The sequence below is a fragment of the Fringilla coelebs genome, assembly GCF_963513975.1.
Source record: "Fringilla coelebs genome assembly, chromosome: 17".
In the NCBI taxonomy this organism is placed as follows: Eukaryota; Metazoa; Chordata; class Aves; order Passeriformes; family Fringillidae; genus Fringilla; species Fringilla coelebs.
In genome coordinates, this window is record NC_140043.1 from 11,686,348 (window position 1) to 11,704,881 (window position 18,534).

An 18,534-nucleotide genomic window follows, 5' to 3' on the forward strand; every position below is an offset into this window, starting at 1 on the left:
CAGTGCACTTTGCCACGGATGATTAGTCCATATTTGAAAGCCCTTCCTGCAGGCAGGTTGTGGAGGGAGTGGAGCCAGCTGGAAAATGGCAGCAACCTGGAAATGAGACGCTGAGAGCCAGAGCTGGGTCGAGCAGCCCGTGTGTGGATCCCTGTGCTGTTCCCATCCTTCTGCTGTGATTCCTAAGCCACTGTTGTCACAAATTGCAGGGGAGCAGAACTCACAAGCGGGGCCCTGGGGGGGTGGCCAGCTGCTTCTTCTCCTGCAGGATGGTCCCAAAGAGCCGAGCTGCTGCCATGGCACAGCCCCAGTGGATGGTGATCCCAAAGCCGCCGTGGCCGTAGTTGTGAATCACCTGGGGGAGAAGCACAGAATCCCAGCGTGGGCTGGGGGAATCTCAAAGCCCTTCTTGTCCCATGCCCTGCTGTGGGCAGGGACATCTCCTACTAGCCCAGGTTGCTCCAAGCCCTGCCCAGCAGATCTCGGAGCACTTCCAGGGATGGGGCAGCCACATCAATCATTTGTTTTAGTATCTCTGACATTTATCCCTGGGCTCAAAGATTCTCTCGCTGTTGGTGGGGAGATGGAGAGAGGGATGATCACAGGAACAGGGCTTGTTTATCACTGCCCCAGGCACAATTAACACGGTGATTAATTACACTCAGCCCCCGGGGCTGGGCGGGTACCTCTCCCTGGAGGTTCCCCAGGCGGATGCTCTCCCGCTCCAGGCGGACCGAGGGCCGGGCTGGTCTCAGGCCGCTCCACTCCCCGACGATCTTCGCCTTCTGGAAGCAAAAGTACATCAGCACTGCACAGCATTCCTTGGAATCCCACCAGCCAAACCTCCCAGCACCAGGTGAGCCCTGAGATGAGCAGGGACAGGGGGCTTCCCCATCCTGCAGCAGAACAGTTTGGGGCGGCAGTGCCAGCCTGGAGCTGAGGCAAATCCCTGTGCCAAAGCCCCATGGCATCTTTCCTGCTAATCCAGGGAATAACAGCAGCACTGGGAGTGGACACAACCCAGCCTCACCCCACACAACCCTTCTCTAAAGGTGTGGGGGTAAAGGGCTGGAACCTCCCAAGCCTCTGGTTCTATTTTTTACCAGCTGCATGAATAATTGCTATCCCTACACACCTTGTCTCAGTGCCAGCCCCAGCCCTGCCTGTCCCTCAGCCAGGTGGAAGAGCCCTGGGTGTCCATGCTGGACACACAGAAACCCTGACTGATGGAAACAGCTCCTGTGGTTTGTCCCAGCACTCATTCCTGCATGCTGAGCCCCCCCAGCTCCCTGTGCCCCACCCATGCTGGCAGTCAGGTCACCCACCTGGAGAGATGGGAGCAGCTGGCAGCAGCTGTCCCAGATGGATTTGTGGTCCTTGGCACTGTTCTCCTCACTCCAGTTTCCGTGCTGGCAAATCCCTCCCAGGACTGTGAACTCGCTCCTGCACCAGGAGCCAAAGGAGACACACGGTGGTGGCTTGTCCCCAGCTGTCCCCTGTGGGACCACCACATGGAGGGACACTCTGTGAGTCTGATGTTGGATCCTGCTACACCCTGAGCCTGCAAAATATTCCTGTGGGAGAAACTCCCACATGGAGCAGGCAGAGAGAGGAGCCTGCACGTCTGCTGGTGAGCAAGTCACTCATTAAATCCTGTCAGCCCTTCCTTGTCTGGGCAAAGCAGACAGATAATTCCATCCTTATCAAACAGGTCTGCCCCTGCCTGGCTCAGGAAGAGCTGGAAGGAACAGGATGGCTCTGGAGCACAGAGATTGGTGGTGCTGCTGCCCCAAACTCCTGTGGATTAACAGAGGACAGCAGGTTAACAGCAGGTTAAGGCTGAGAGGGGCCTGGAGGGGTCTGTAGTGGCTGGACCCTTCCAAAACCTTGCCTGATCATTGGGAAGCACAAAAGCAAAAGGAGGGACCCTCCAGGGCTGAGCTCTCCAGCAGGGAAGGGGTGCCCTCCACATGAGAACTGGATCCAGCTCTTCCTTTGGGATCAGCCTGGTGCCCAGCCCTGACAGCTCGAGCTAAAACAAGCACAGGCAGAGGAATTCATCTGGGACTGTGATCAGGAATCACTCAGAATATGCTGCATGGGGGCTGTGAGCCTGCAAAGCTCCTGTTTGCATCCTGGCTTACTGCCTAAGCCTGAAATATTAGGACAATAGGAAGTGCCAGAGATGCAGCATTCAAATTCCAGCTTAAAGACCCCTCTCCACTGCCAGAGCAGGCTTGCTGCAGGCCCTTGGGAGGAAGCAGAGCTGGGATGAACAGCAGATGGATTTATTTATCCCATGGTGTAGCTCCCTGGGCAGAGCCAGGAGCTGGACTCTATCCTTGTGATCCCTTCCAGCTCAGGATATTCCATGATAAACCCAATGAGATGCCCCAGGCTCACCAGCAGCTCAGGGGACAGTGCCCCCAGGCTGAGCTTTCCCAGGGAATTTTTGTTGAAGTAAAAGAATTCCTGCCTTATTTTTATGGGAGCATGGATCAGCAGTGCCTTTCCCCACCCTGAGCTGCTGCACCACAGTTTGGTCCGCACCGTTGATGATAAAGATGCTACAGATGTGAAAACAAAAGATCTCCCCCAAAATATCCACTCCACTGTCAGTGTTTGGCTGTTTGGGGACTTGGCCAGGATGGAGTTTGGTGGGATCTGGTCCTTGGGAAAGGACAGGACATGGAAGCACCGTGGTGCAGGATGCTCTTTGTGCTGACTGGGAGCTCCCTCGCTTTGCTGCCCACGTCCTTCTGCTCTCCTCCCACACAGCCAAGAAAAGCACCAGGGATGAAGCCAGGCCTGGCAGACACAGCAGGAGCCATGTCCCAGACCAGGCTTTGGGGACTCTGTCAGAGGAATGTCACTGGTGCCAGCCAGCTCTGCCTCAGCCATCATCACCTACCCCGGGATGACGTAGGGCGAGTTGTAGATCCCGGATTTCAGGTCGTGAGTGATGATGAAATGCTTCACCCATGGGGCCAGCACCTGGGACATGAAGGGGAGAGTCAGAGCTGGAGAGTGGGTGCCAGGCTCAGGGGACAGTGGGAGTGATATGGCACCCTCCCTTAGCTCGGTGTTCCCTGTGCTGGCTTCCCTGGGAAGATGGGAAAACAGGAGTGCAGGTAGGAAGGAGCTTCCTACTCACCTGTGTTTCTCCAAATAATCCCCACCTTCCCCCAAAGATTTTGTCTTTTTATTACCAGCATTGTGCTGGTAATAAAAAGACCACATCTGACCTCCCCCAGCCCTCACCCTATGGAGGAACAGGCTGGAGTTGAGGGAATTCCCACAGCTGAAGCAGGAATGGGATCTGGTTGGTTCCACATGAGCAGTGTTTGCTGGGAATCAGGACCTGATCCCAGTGTGGATCCAGCCACAAGCCCATGGTTTTCCCCAGAAGGCACAGCCCCTCCTCTTGGTTTAATTGGTTTTTTGGGAAGCCCCCAGGCCTGCCCCAGCTCACCTTGATGATCTGGCCCCGGCCAGGCTGCAGCTCTGGGTCGGGCTGCAGGTCCCCTGAGCGCATCCCACTGCAGTTGAGCACCACATCCACACCCTGGGAAAACAGCTGAGGAGAGAGGGAGCAGCACACAGGGATGTTGCCACAGAGGCACAACATTCCTGCTTCCAAACCAGCCAAGGGCTCTTTCTAACAGTCAGGAAGTGGATAAACCATAAGGGCCGGATCCAGGGCACAGCTTCTTCCCCAGCCAGCTCCTGCTGACATGCCATGTGTGCCACCAAACCATTCCAGAGAAAGCTGCCAATCCAGGCTGGATAAATGCTCTACCCCATCCTCTGTCAGCCCTCCCTCAATACCCAAGACCCTTCATCTTTCCTGGCAGAATTTATTCCCTGGATTTTGGCATAGTCTTGTTGCTGCTCCCTGTCCCATCACTCATGCCAAGGAATATCCCAGAGCAGCACCTGCCTGCTGGATGCTGCTTCTGCACTCTGGGATGGGGCTGTGTGTGCCCTCTGCCCTGGCTCCACATCCCCACTCACCTCCTGGAAAGACTCAACTTTCTTATGGAAAAACTTCACTCCCCTCTGCGTCAGCCTGGGAAGCACAAGTTCATTTGTTACTGGCAAATTAAAATCAAATGTTCAATACCAGGACACCTGGTCAGCATTAGAAATTACAGGAATAAAATCAAGCCCCAAATTCTTCCAAAGCCACAAGCACTTGGATGCAGCTCCAACTATCCTAATACTTTAATTTTTGTCATGCAAAAAATACACTCCTGGGCTCAGTGTTAATGTGTTACCCCACTGGGGCAATGGACAGGAATTCCAAAGCCTCTTCCCAGGGATGCATCTCTGCCCATGCTACCCTGATGTGCAGGATGAAAATCCACACCTGCAGCCAAAGGAAACAGGAGCAGCTGCACTCACCTGTTGGTGAGCCAGGGCAGGTAACTCCTGCCCTCCAGCATCAGCGCCGTGTTGAACCAGCCATGGCTGAAACAGGAGGAGAGGAGGCTGTGAGGACCTGCAGGAGCCTCCTGCCCCAGCATTCCTGACAGCCACTGAGGATGTGGGACACCCCAATTCCCCTTGGGACCTCCTCACATGAGTGCATGATTTTTCCTCCCTTTTTACAGCATAAAACACCATCTGGTTTTCCTTCCCTATTTTGACATTGAGGTAAGCGAGGAGCTGGAATGGTTTCCATTCTGGGTTGCTGCTTTTTTGGCCATTTGAGGTGTTTCCCTCTTTATTTGAAGGGAAGCAATTTTAAAGAAGTGAGGACATTTCTACGCCTGCAGTTCCTTGTCCCACTGCCTCGTGCCAGGGCTGTGTTCAGGAGGTATCCAGGACTGTCCTACCTGAGTCTCCAAAAAACAAACTGAAAAATACCTGTAACCAGGGAAGAGTTCGAGTTCTTTTGGTGTCAAGTTCCTGAATCCCAGGACAATGTTCTTCCAGGATGGGTCCTGAAGAGAAAGAGTTGAGATCATTCATGAGCCAGGATCACCGTGGGACAGGAGCCGTGGGGGGATCATGGGACACAGCCCATCCCAGAGGGACACAGCTGGATGTGCAGCTGCCAGCACAGCTGGACAGGCTTTGTCCCTCCTACCCTCACACCAATATTGCCTCGGGAGCACAGAAAACACCATGTCCCGAGGCAAATTTGGAAATATTGGGAAGCACTGGCTGGAAGAAGCACAGTCCTGCCCACGGCCGGCAGCTGCTGAGCCGAAACCCTTCGAGCCCCGGCTGGGACCTGCTCCTTACCGGTGCCGGCTCCGTGAACAGGTTGTAGCCAGAAATGAGGAAAAGCCCCATTTCCTTGGCTGCTGGGGAGTGCAGATGCCCGAGGAGGTAATCGAACGTCTCTTTATTCCAGAGCCTGGGATGAGAATGGGACAGTGGTGGCTCTGCCAACCCCATGGAGCTGTGCCAGGGCAGCTCATGGCACACGGGGAGAGGGACAGGCACCATCCTCCTCCTCCTGCTGCTGCTGCCTTACGTCTCCTGCAGGTTGCCGCGGTCACTCACGTAGGGCTGCCACAGCCCGGCCGCCCCGTCGCTGGTGGTGTTGGGGGTGAAGCGGTCGGCGTAGACCTCCAGCTCCAGGGAAGGCAGCAGGCTCTGGAACTGCTCCTGGATGCACAGGGCGCTGGAGAGCCCGATCACCCCGGCCCCGATGATGGCTACACGCATGGCTCCAGCTCCTGCGGGGGATCAGGGCTCCGAGGGCAGGGCTGGACAAGCTGGGGACACCACGGGGGAACATCAGCTCCCGGCCCCAGCACCTCAACTGAACCCTGGCACCCAAATCCAGGCTTTGTTAAACACACCCAGGGATGGGGACTCCACCACCTCCCACCAGGCCATTCCAGAACTTTATCACTCTTTCCATAAAAAACTTTTTCCTAACATCCAGCTTGTATTTCCCTTGGTGCAGCTTGAGGCTGTGTGCTCTGGTTCTGTCAGTTCCTGGAGAAAGGGACCAGCCCCACCATACCAAAGCCACCTTTCAGGGGGTTGCACAGAGTGATAAGGTCAGCCCTGAGCCTCCTTTTCTCCTCAGGGTTTGTGTTCCAGGCCCCTCACCAGCCCTGTTGCCCTCCTCTGGACACTCTCCTGAGCCTCAATGTCCTTCCCAAACTGGGGGGCCAGAACTGGACACAGCTGCAGCCCCTCTCCATCCTCTGGTTCCCTGCTGACAGTGCTTTCCTGCCTTGGGAAGGCCCTGTGGGCACTGCCCGTGCAGGGAGTGGGCAAAATCCAGTTTGGGGAAGGGCTGGGGGTGCAGATCCTTGGCTGGGTCTGGGAGCAGGAATAAATTCCAGCCTACAGGTTTTTTTGGACAAGGTGAAGTCCAGCATCTCTGCTGTGACAACAGGGGGATGACATTTGCCAGGATGGAGGGATGAGTCATTGGAACAGCACAGTGGGAGCTGCTTCCCATCTGCCACGGTTTTATAACCCTCAGGAACCAGGGTCACCTCCTCCACCAGGGACAGGGACTCGCCCCAGCTGCCCCTGCAGCACCAGCTGAGGAGGATCTGCCAAAAAATGATGGGAATACACATTTCCCAACAGTTTACCTGTGGAGTGTGGGGTCCCTGGAGCAGTCACTGCCGTGTCCAGAGGCTTCAGAGTCAGAGTTGTTGCAGCTCAGCAGGGCAAGGTCTGAGTGTCCAGGGCAGCAGGGCCAAAGTCTGCTCTCGCTTGGGGAGGTGGAGTTCCCACGTGATGCCACTGGCAGGAGGCCCCAGAGTCATGGAAAACGGGGTCACCACCATTGGTGGCAAAGTGCCACCCCTGCCTCTTGTCTCCATGGTGACCACTGGCAGACCAGGACGCAGGGATGTGTTTATGGGCATGGTCCTGGAGGTCTTTTCCAGCAGCAGTGATTCTGTGACTTCCCAGGGTCTGGATTTGCAGAATCCCTTAGACTGGGAAAGATGACTGAGGTTGGCCTTTGACTGATCACCATCTTGTCAACTAATGTCACATCCAGTTGCTTCTTGAACACAAGATTCCTGTGGGATCTGGAAGAATTGAATGCTTCTGGCTCAGTTTTCAAGTAGGAAGAGAGGCTGAGGGCATCAGGATTGTTCAGCCTGGAAAAGAGAAGGCATCAGAAGGACCTAAGTGTGGCCTTCCAGTACCTGAAGGCAGCCTGATGGAAAAATGGAGAGTGACTATTTTCAAGGGCCTGGAATAACAGGACAAGGAGGAATAGCTTCCCACTGCCAGAAGGCAGAGTTAGATGGGGTATTGGGAAGAAATTCCTCCCTGTGAGGCTGGGCAGGCCCTGGCACAGGCTGCCCAGAGAAGCTGGGGCTGCCCCATCCCTGGAAGTGTCCCAGGCCGGGTCAGACGGGGTTTGGAAGGTGGCCCTGCCATGGGATGTTGGGCTGGGACGGGGCGGGATTTGGGGGTGGGATGGGCCGGGACGCCCCGCCCACCAGAGCAAACCCCGCCTACACCGCGAGCGAACCGCGCCCACACAGCGGAGCCCCTCCCCTCTCTGATCCCGCCCTTTCCCTCGCAGGCCCCGCCCCAGCCCCGCCCCTTCCCGGCGTGAGGGGGAGGCGGCCGCAGCCCCGCAGCTGCAGCCATGGCGCTGGTCACCCTGCAGCGCTCGCCGACCCCCAGCGCCGCCTCCTCGGCCAGCACGAGCGAGGTGAGCGGGGACGGGCTGGACAGGGACGGGGAGGGAAGGGGAGGATGAGCCCCGGGGGCGGCGGCGGCGGATGGGGAGCGGGGAGGGGCGGGGTGAGGCCCCGCTCGGGGACAGGCCCCTGCAGCCCCCCCAGCATCCCGTAACCCAGAGCTTCTGGCTCCATCACCCTCACAGCCCAAGGTTCCTCATGGTCCCGGCCTCACGGCTCTGGCCCTTCACAGCTTTCCCCCTCCAGCCCCTGGTTCCACCCCCTTCGCGCCCCCTTGGCCCTCCACAGCCACTTGTTCCCTGTCTTCATCCCCCCACAGTCCCCATGGCCTGATTTGCAACAGCCCCCTGGCACAAGCTCAGCCCTCACTGTCTCCCCAGGCCCTGGTTTCATGCCCTTCACAGACGCTGGTCCCTCATGGCTCCCAGCCCTGCTCCCCCATAGCACTTCCCCCCAGCCTTCCTCCCCTTACAGCTCCCATGGCTCCTCTTCCTCCCTTCACACCCCCCACCAGTCCCCGGCCCAGCTCAGCCCCTCACAGCCCCCACCATCCCAGTCCCCTCTCATAGCCCCCCATGCTGCCCAGCCCCAGCCTTGTGATGCTGCCAAGCTGAGCCAGGCCTGGCTCTGTCCTGCCATTCCCTCAACACACAGCCCCATTCCCCTGTGGCTGTCCCCCATTCCAGCCCTCAGCTGGCAGGGAGCCTGAGCTCCCTAAACCCTGGGGCAGCCTGCTTCACCTCTCTCTTGCCAGGTAAATCTCTGGGCAGAGTGCTGGGCCTGTCTTCATGGAGCAGCTGTGCTGGCCCTTGTTCCTGATTGGCATCCCAGAGCTGCCACCACCTCCTGCCCCAGGGATGCTCTGCTTTTCCCTGTGTTATCCCTCTGTCCATGGCACCGCCTTTTCCCACATCTGCTGCAGCTCCTGCCCCTCAGGGAGCTCACACCAGCCCTTCTCCAAGATGACCATTGTCGGTTCTCCAGGAGCAGCTCCCATCCTGCTCCACCCCATACCTGTGCCACTCCTCACACCTCCACCATGCTGCTGCCCTCTCCTTCCCCCAGCTCTGCTGCTCCAGGACCTGGACCTGCCACTTCACCTGCCCCATGGTGCCATCCGTGTCCTGCTGGCCTGGCACTCTGCCTGTACCAGCTCTGCTGCACACCTCCTCCACTCCTGTGCCCCAGAAATGCCCTCTCCTACCTCTGCCCGGCCTTGGGCTTTTGCTTCCCCCACACGGCTCCCATGTGCCATCCAAACACAGCTGCACCTCCAGTTTCTCTTTTTTCTCACCTTTTTCCCTCCTAACCCATCTCCTTTGTGACCCTCAAAGACAGGCCTGCTGTTTCCCTGCACATCCTCCCCGTGCATCCCTCTCCCCCCACGCTTCTTTCCTTTGATGTTCACTGCCCTTGGCTTCGCTCTGTCCCCACTCCTGCCAGGTAAACAATCCTATTTGTCACCTGTCAGGTCCCTGTGACTCCCCCGATTAGCTGGGCTGAGGGGGGAGCAGGAGGGGGGAGCCACAAAGCTCCCAGGTTCTCCCTGGCCCCAGGGGCTGCAGGGGGGTCTCTGGCTGCAGGGACCCAGTTTGGGCCATGCTGTGCACACTGAGGAGCACTGAGATGTGAGTTGCTCTTTTTGAAGGAGTTTTCAGAAGGAACTTTGTGGGATCTGGTTTAGACAGAGTCTTAAACAAGACCTAGTGGCCACCCAATCTAGAGAGATGAAAATGAGCTGTAACCCCAGAGCAGGCAGTGGAATTAGACTGGATTTAACTGGTGCAGGTGGGAGAGGAGTCAAGCAGGCCTTGCCATGTACATCTGTCTTAGGCATTGCTTTGTGGCAGAGCTGCTGCTAGTGGTTGTATTTTCTGTGGGGTGACCATACAATTCTCCTTTTTCCTCCCAAAAATGCTGCCCCAATTTTGCCACTAGGTGTTGTCCATGGCAGGGCACTTCTGCAGCATCCACAGCTCAGCTGTGTTGGGGTGGCTCCCAAAGGAAGACGTTGAGTCCTGTTAGAATGGTCTCTTCTGGCATGAAATACCATAAAATTATGATTTCCAGATTCTTTTTCCAGGTTCAGCATGTTGTTTTTTGCAAAGTTAATGGAAAGATAGATCCTATCAAAAACTGCCAGCCTGGTCCTGTTCTTTTAGGATCTTTCTTACAAGGAAGATCAGGGTTCATTGGGGCTTTTAGGTGAATAATTACTAGAAGATATTTTAGTGGGAACTGATGACCACACGTCCTTGCTAATTGTGACTATGCCACTGTGGCCTCTCCTCACTCAGGAGCCCAAAGGAATTTATAAAATGGATGCTGCTGCCTTGACATAGTGAGCCGTAAATTCTTAGGTGAGAGTGGTTCACACACACTTGCAAACTTGCATTGCTTGTGCATCTCCCTTCCACACACCTCCCACTCCCCATGGTCCTTCAGAGTGGCCACGCTCAGCACAGTCCCCAGGGAGGGACAGGCAGTGTCTGGTGGGGTCTGGCCATGGTGGGACGAGCAGTTGCAGCTCCAGAGCATCACACAGTGTGTGGTGCACCCCAAACCCTGCCAGCTCCCAGGGGTGCTGTGAGCAGGACAGAACAGGCCAGGAGGGCTCAGCATAGCAGCCTTGCTGCTGCCTTCCTTTGGTTTTCCTGCAGTTTTTAGTAGAAAATACAGGGAAAGTCAGCTTTGGGAACAGCTCAGCTCCTGCAGGAGAGGAGCCCACAGCAGCTCCAGGCCCAGCCCTGCTGCTGAGCCCCAGCTGACGACATCCAAGAGTCATCATCCTCACAGTCACATTTGTTTAAAAAGGAAAAATAGTTTTTCTCCCCTTTGTTGCTATGTGACAGCTCCAAACAAACAGGAGAGTGACCCTGCAAAGGTCCCAAACCTGCCAGACCTCCAAACCTTCTCAGAGCTGGGGATCTGCCAGTGGGGGCACTGGAACTTGGGGTGCTCTGGGGCCCTCCCTGCAGCCCAGCTCTGCACTGTAAACAGACTAAAAATAGCCATGGTATGCTCCTCACCCTCTGCTGGATCAGTCGGGACAGCCTTGTGCATCTCCCTTCCTCCAAATGGCCGCAGTTCCAATATCCGGCCTCCACTGTTGCATTTGCAGGATTTTTTCCCCGTCTTTACTTGGTTCTCACAGATTGTCAGCAGAGCAGTTTCTGTGCCCTCCAGCCTCCCAAATCCTAACTTGAGAGGATGGGGAGCAATCCAGGTCCCCTCATCCCTCCAAAGCTCTTGAACATCTGAAATTATGCAATTTGCTTATTTTTAACTTGTACAAAACCACCTGGAAATAAGTAACTCTTACAGGGACCTTTATTTGAACCCTTTATTTGTGGGTTCTGAGCAATGCTGTAGGAAACACCAGGATGTTCTCCAAGTGTCAGCACTGATGGAGCCTGATTCCTGCAAGGCTTGTGTCCCTCCAGCTTTGTCAGGATCAAGTGTGTTGTGAGTGTGAAGGATTTCATGTAAAGTCCCTGCTTTGCTTTTTGGGCCCAAATCTTCTCCCAGCATGGCCCTGCTCTCCAGGGGATGCTCCCAGCACTTTCTCCTTTGCACTCCCACAGGACCAAAGCAGAACCCAGAGCCTGTTATTTTGGTTTCTTTTTTTTGTCGGCTCTGTATGCAATTAGCCCCAACTCTGCTTTTCTCTGATAAGGAATTTTGTCTAGAAGCTACTAGGGAAGTTGAAGGGGATGACTGGAAAGCATGATTCTGTGAAAATGCTTGGGTTTGGATGAGGTCACACTTCTCTTTTGAGGAGACTCAATAAAGTGTAGTGTCACCTGAGCAGCCAGATTTGCTTCCAGAGAGGCTTTCCACAAGTGCCTGGTGCAAAAGTGCCCATTTTAATCCACTCCTGCCACCAAAGCAGTGTGCTCCCCTGGAAGGCAGCAGGCAGAGGACGTGCATTGTCCCAGCCTGGGGACATGTGGGGACATGTGTGCCAGCACCAGGTGGAGGTGGCCTCCTTGTCCTGCTACTGTGATCCCTGGAGCAGCACATCAGGGACAGTCCCAGGGAGCACTTTTGGCTGTGTCCTTGTGCTTGGGACACCCCAAATGCCAGTTACTTGTGGCAGCCAGCTGCTGCCCTCACGTGTGTGCGCGGTGGCAGCGAGGTGTGCGCCCGGTGACGTCGGGGCTGGCGCTCTTCAAAGCGCTCTGCGCTCCAGGACCAGCTTGCAGGATTAGGACCTAATAGCTTTAAAATCCCCGTGAGCCCCTTTGTCACCCGGCGCCGGGCGCTGGTGCCATACAGGACTAGGGAGTGTCATTTATCCCTGGACCCTGGAGGAAAAGCCCTGCGGAAAACAGCCCCTCACAGCCTGTTGGTGCAGGGATTTTATTTAAGGGTGTCATGTGCAAACAACCAACATGTAACTCTCTTGTATCCTTTTCTCCCCTCAGGCGGAGGTCGGCAGTGATGAAGAGCGTAGACTGAATGTGAGGTAAGCTGAACTTTGGGGCTCTAAGTTTGCACTGTTGTTAATTGTCTGCCAAGCATCCGAGTCCTGATCCCACAGAGATCCCCTTGCCTGGAGGGGATGGCGTTGTCTGCAGAGAGCTGAACCTGGGGGTGCTCTCTTCCTCATCAGTTCTAAGACGAGCATTGAACGAGATGAAAGAATAAAAGAGAGTTTGTGATCCTTTTTTTTCTCCTGAGAAGACACTGGAAAATTATTGGTTAGCTCTGGTCACAGCACTTTAGTGTTATCACAACATCTCTGGTTCTGCTGCTGCTCCCTGAGGCTGGGGCTCTACTCAGGAAAGGGCTCTGCTCCCAGGGTGGGGAGAGGAGAACTCTGCTCATTGCTGGCTATTGTCTACCAGGAATTTGCCTCTTTGGGGTTGTGCAGAGCCACTGTGTTCATGTGAGGGTAAGAAAGGGCTGAGCTGTCCTGCCAGAGAAGAGAGAGGCTCCTCTTGCTGACACTGTGCAGTGGTGACACAAGCTCATGTGCCGGGGCCCTGGCTAATGGGCTCTGAGTAATGCTGTGGATGGCTCACTCTAAGCCTGGCTCTTGCAGGCAGCTCTTACCCTCTAACCTGTAAACCACAGCCCAGGGGGGCAGTGTAAAGGCACAGCAGTGGTTCAGCACTCAGTCTCTTCTCCTCGTCCCTCCTTCCTGCTTTCCTTATCCTGGCTTCAGGAAAAGCAAAGCTGCTCGTGCTGCTGCTTGGACTGTGTTTGCCCTGCAAGTGAAATCAGAGACCAGAAAGCAGGGCTGCTCATGGACAGAGAAGGAAATTGTTGGACTTTTTTGTTTCTGAGTTCTGGGATGGTGTCTCCTGGCTGCAGCCTGCCTGGGAGGCCTGGAATTCAGTGGCTGTCCTGTTTGCACACACATGGGTTGCAGACAGAAGTGCTGTGTGTCTGCTCTGTGTGCTCTCCTGTGTGTATGGGCATTTCATGGCTGTCTGTAATGCCATTTGAGAGCTGACCCTGTGGGAAATGGATTTTGTATTAATGAAATCAATATTCAGGGTTCCTTGTTCTGCTCCTTGTACAATGCAAGTCCCCAGCAGGAACCTGCTGAAGCCATGAACAGCCACAGAACCCTAGTTCTTGTGCTTTTCCCCATGTGGTATTAAACAGCAACATGTAACCAAGCAGGATGGCAGCCTCCTCTTTTGGATACACAGTTCTGTGCTAAAAGAGAAAATACAGCTTTGTTCTCTTCATTGCAAATGTTGTCACTGTACAGACAAATCCTGGTGAGGCACCTTAGGTCTGTCTGGCCTCTTTGTAGGCTGGGCATATGCATCCACCACTGACCAGAGCCACCAGGAGTGTAGATGCACTTAGACCAGGCTCAAAGGCTGATGCTTTTCTCCTGGCTGTTGAAACATGCTGCAGCACTGACGTTGGACACTGAGATCCCATGAGCTCCCTCTGTCCTTCAGTCTCCTGGGGCTGCTCTTCCGTATACGATTGTCAGGATAAGAATCTGGTAATTAAATAGCCAGACAGAGCTGGAGAATCAGATGGCTCTCACGCACAGCCTCTGCTGTCCTCAGGGGGAAACACTGCCAAGAGCTGCAGGAAATATGCAGACATAACTCAGATGATGAATGGAGCTCCTGTTGGTTTGGTGGGTCGATCCTGTCCCCTTCCCACTGGCTGCTGTCCCCTTCCCTGCTCTGGTTCAATCCGCTGAGACTCTGCCCGGTGCCCAGGGGGTGGCAGAATTGTTCAACTTCATTGTGCTGCTTCTCCTCTGAAAAATCCCTGCAGGATGGCCTGTGCTGGTGTTTGTGCCTCCTTCAATCCTGGTCTAGCCTTGGTGACAGCTGGGTTTTGTCACATGTGCCCTGAGCACAGGGGTCAGCAGTTCTGGCCCTGCAGACTTTGGAGATCTAAGGGTGAAGGGAAAGGAAGGATTGTTGGAAACATGTCCCCAGCATTCTGCCAGCTCAAGCTGTGTTTCATCAATACAGGATGGCTGTGCTAGTACACATTTATGACATAATGTATTCATCTGCGTGGTGAGCAATTATTTTTGTTCATTCCAAAACATGCTGGGATTTTCATTTGAGGTTGCATAGTTGGATCTGCTTCCATGAGCCATCTGATTGTTTTCTTGGAGGAACAGGTCTCTATCATGGTTTTGCATCCAGCCATGTCTTGCTGCTCCCTGGTCATCCTTCCTTATGGTTTCTGTCATTCCAAAATGCTTTTCTTTCTCCCTGGAACAGCTTCTACCCCAGAACAGACCAAGGGGACACGCTCCAGGTTCAAAGATATTGCTGCTATCTGCGTTTTCTTAGACATTAATCTGCTTTAAGTCATTTTGTTCTCTGTTACCAAAAATTTTGTGGAAGTTTCGACAATATAACATCCATACTGCTCCCAGCAGGCAGCCAGGAGTTTGTATTGCTCCATGAGGGTAAAGGCTCAGAGCAGAAGGAAAAATAAGAGAACTGAGAGCCCTGTTGGGCTCAGTGGAGCCAGAAGCTGCACGTCTGAGCTGTGTTATCAGTGTCTGCTCAAACCTTCCCTCCTGGATAACCATCAGGGAGATGCTGTGGCTTGATCCCTTTTTTCCCCTACTGGTGCAGTGCACCCACAGCTCACCCAAATCTTTGTAAAACTGCTGTCAGGGCTAGGCCAAGTTCATGGGAGGGTGTGTTAGCCTAGGCTTAGGCACAGCCTTAAGTTCTCTGAGATCGAGTTCCGTTTGAGCCTCGTGCGTGCAGTGCCTGTGGCCTTATCTCAGCCCCAGATCCTGCTGCTCCAGCTCCAAGCAAACTCTGAGGAGATGCTATCAAGGAGGAGGCAGAGCAGAGCCCAGCTCTTTCCCAGCTGCCTGCTCTGGCACAGGGCTGGATGTGCAGTTTTTCCTTTTTGATGTGACCCAGTTGATTCTCACTCCTGGCCGTGTGCTGGCTCTGTCACAGCGAGGCAGAGGAGATGTTGTACAACCCAAATCGCTCTGTGAGTGTTGGCTGATTCTCAGATGTGGTTGGCAAACACAGCAAGATAATCACTGGTTTTAATTACAAATATAAATAGGTTTGTTTAGCCAGTCATTCTGTAATCTTTGCCTTTATTGGCTTTTCAGTCACAGCCTGAATGCAGGGCCGGGTGAATGTTTTCAGGCACCTTCTGCAGAGATAGAGGTTGAACCACTGCAGAAGGCCTGGAAGTTTTTCTCCAGGCTCTGATCAAGCCTGAAGATGGTTATGGAAAGAATTGTTCTTGTTTGGCTCCTCTAAACCAAATTTTAAGAGCTGGCAAGAGCAGCTGTGTGAGGTAGAGGTTTACAGGGCTGGGCTTATGTACATTTGCAGATCAGTGATCAACGGGAGGAGTCATTGGTGCAGACAAACTCTTAACAGAGCAACTGCCGGTTTAGATTGGATATCAGAGAAAATTCCTTCATGGAAAGAGTTGTCAAGCATTGGAACAGAATTCCCAGGGCAGTGTGGTGGTCTCCTGATCCCTGGAGGAATTGAAAAGCTACATGGATGTGGCACTTGGGACCATGGTTTAGTGGTGGCCTTGGCAGAGCTGCAGGAACAGCAGGACTTGATCTTGGAAGTCTTTTCCAACCTAAATAATTCCATGATCGTCCCTCTGGCACACACCACAGGACACCACTGTATCTTATATCATATATGTACATATTTTACACACTTGATGTATATTTCATATTTATTATATTTTAGTGCACCAAAATGATCTTTTAACACCTTGCTCCTTAATTTCTTTAGGGATTTAGGAGCGTGTTTTGCTGGAGCAGCACTGAGTGAACAACTTGTACCCACAGTTGTGTCCACGGTGCCAGGCAGGCGCTCAGGGCAGGGGGAACACAGGGGCAGCTGCCTTGAGGATTTATTTGTGGGGACAGCAGCTCATTACAGCCTTGACAAGTCCTGCTGGCTGCAGATTGATTGTGTCCTGGGGAGCTGGTGGGAGATCTCGGGGCAGAAGATGCTGACTTCATGAAGTGTTCAAAACAGGACGCTGAATCACATCCTGGCCGGCGGCGGCATCCTGCCTTAGCGTGCTCCGTACAATGGGGAGGCACCGGCCCAGCCCCCGGCCCTCGGGAGCTCTCAGTCCGGAGGTGTGGCCCTAGAAGCTCAGGAAGGTGTAATTAGACCTTTACATTTTGTGGTGGGCTGTGTGTGGATGTTCAAAGGCCACAGAGCTAGGGAAACGTTCACTTATTTGACACTTATTTAAGAGCTGGCCTTTCCAGGAAACTGTTGCTGACTTGAAATTGAGCAATATGAGGAGTTTACTTGGATGTAGGTAGAGCAGCAGCAGGAGAGCTGCCAATTTAAAGATGTGATGATCAGACTCTTTTGGAATTGTATCTAAATATTTTTGGGTTTTTTTTCTTCCATGAAACCTCAGCAGTTTGGCAGAACCCAAACCATGAGGCCCTATTATCAGAAGTGCTGGCTGTGCACTGAGCACTTGTTCCTGTAAAAGGCCAGTGTGGTCACTGTTTATTTAGGTGTTAGAGCTGGGTCAGAACAATATTTTGGTTTCAAATGCCTCTAGATTTTAAATATCTTAATCTTTGATAATTGTCTGCCAAGATCTGTGAGTCAGGCATTTCTCATACAAATCAGAGCTGTGCTCTGCCTGGCAAATGCTCCTAAGATGTTTTTGGAATGGGGAATGGGCATAACACCTTCCCCGGCCTGGTTTTAATTCTAATGAAGAGTGTTGAGATTATTTCCTGAGAGCACTGATCTTTCTCCCAAACATTTACGCATCCCTTTGCAGCATTAAAATTCCTGATGCAGAATCACTTTACCACTGCACAAAAATAAGCCCAGATTCAAGCAGATTAGGGTGCACACCACATCCATCAGTTGTTTAGGTTTATCTGGGATCAGGACTCTCCTCTGCAGGCCTTGTCTTCCCCTTCTGAAAATTTTAGTTTCTTGAAGAAATCCTTGCTGCAAGAACTGCTGGTGAAGGAAACCTTTTATCAGGGACCAAGTCAGCCAGAAATGCGGGGAATGGGACAAGACGTCCTGTTCAGATTTCCCAAAAAGCTGCCAGGTTCCTTGTTTGTTCTGTCTGCCATCCAAATGGTCACATCCAACCGTGTCCAACACTTGCATCCCAGTGGAGACTGCTGCCCATGGTTTGGCATCTCCTTCCCAGCCCTGCAAAACATCATGATCTCCAGCTGTCTGCTTCCCTCTGCAACACCATCCTGCTTGGAAAAGATGGCTTTGGAGTGGAGGGGGAAAAGAAGGATGGTCTTGGGGTTTTTCCCACCACTTTTCCATTGTGAGTGAGCTTTGGCCCTGCCTGGCACAGTCCTGATTTTGGGAATGCTGGCTGTGTACCAGCAGGGGGCTGGGAAGGCAGGCTGCAGTCCAGTCAAACACTCGAGGTGTCAGGGCTGTGTCACTCTGCTCTCACCGCACATGATCCGCCTGGATTTATTTTGTTTTGTTTTTCCACATTACCAATGTGTCAAGTACTCCCTGGTCTCTGCTGCCTTTTTTGGAGCCGTTCTGAAACCTGGCAGCTCAGCTGGTTTTTGGGTTGCTGTGCCACCAAGATTCCCAGCCGTGCTTCCGATGCCATTGTCTGTGTCCTGCCCGACCTTCACTCACACCGCTTGGGAGCTGCTCCCTTAATCCTTCAAGCTGTTATTCACCTTCCTCTTCTTTTCCAGCGGCGCCCTTGGAGAGTTTCCACTTGTTTCTCTGGGAGACACTGCTGAGTGGGTGAAGTGGGGTGACTTAATAAAATAGTTCCAAGGATTAAAACAATGGGCTGACAGGAGGAATGCAGGAGGATGGGCCCATGTGTTGACAGCTGAGCTGGGGAGGAGGACAGGAGCAGGATCAGCTCCTGCCAGGAGCGCGGGTGGAGGCTCTGCCTCTGGTGTGCCCTCCGTGGTGGGCATCATCCCACCTCTCCTTCAGCTCAGGCACTGCTCTGGGACAGCTCCACGGCTTGTGGCCTGGCTCCCCCCTTACCTGTGGTCATGGAACATCAATGGCAGGAGCATGGCAGTGCCCAGAACAGTGACTTGTAGGAAAATAGAGGGAGTCAGTGTTTTGGGAATAGCCAGCTTCCCTCATACCACCAGGGAAATCCATGTTGTTGCTGATGCTGGGATCTCTGTGTGTTCCTCTGTGCCAGCTGCTGCTTTCCCAAGCCTTGTCCTCCAAGTCCATGACTCCAGGTGAGCGTGAGCTGCTGTGTGGAGCAGCTCTGCCCAGCCCCCACCAGGCAGGGTGGGTGGCCCTGGGGTTGGCACAGCGGGCTGGGGACAGTCCAGGGCATGCACTGGGGACACCAGTGCTGGGGGCCCTGTAGGGTTAATACTCCTTTTTCTAGCAGCTCGTGCAGGCTGAGGTTTGGAGAGGATCTGGCCTGGCCTCCTGAG

The 18,534-nt window shown here is 53.8% G+C and overlaps 2 protein-coding genes across 2 annotated transcripts in view; one reads left to right on the forward strand and one right to left on the reverse strand.

Annotated features, from left to right (window-relative positions):
- Positions 1 to 220: 220 nt before the first annotated feature.
- On the reverse strand, positions 221 to 5,679 carry DAO (D-amino acid oxidase; the record flags this gene model as incomplete). The annotated part of the gene is made up of 10 exons (XM_084217361.1): positions 221 to 355; positions 687 to 785; positions 1,326 to 1,443; positions 2,912 to 2,994; positions 3,473 to 3,577; positions 4,015 to 4,069; positions 4,405 to 4,470; positions 4,870 to 4,946; positions 5,251 to 5,365; positions 5,486 to 5,679. 10 exons carry the CDS (start codon positions 5,677 to 5,679, stop codon positions 221 to 223), a joined length of 1,047 nt encoding a protein of 348 aa, XP_084073487.1.
- A 1,863-nt stretch (positions 5,680 to 7,542) lies between these two features.
- SSH1 (slingshot protein phosphatase 1) overlaps positions 7,543 to 18,534 on the forward strand; it is a 33,925-nt gene continuing 22,933 nt past the window's right edge. The window contains exons 1-2 of the mRNA XM_084217574.1: positions 7,543 to 7,654; positions 12,071 to 12,111. Coding sequence (XP_084073700.1) covers positions 7,589 to 7,654; positions 12,071 to 12,111 — 107 coding nt within the window. The 5' untranslated portion in view covers positions 7,543 to 7,588. The remainder of the gene's footprint in view (positions 7,655 to 12,070; positions 12,112 to 18,534) is intronic.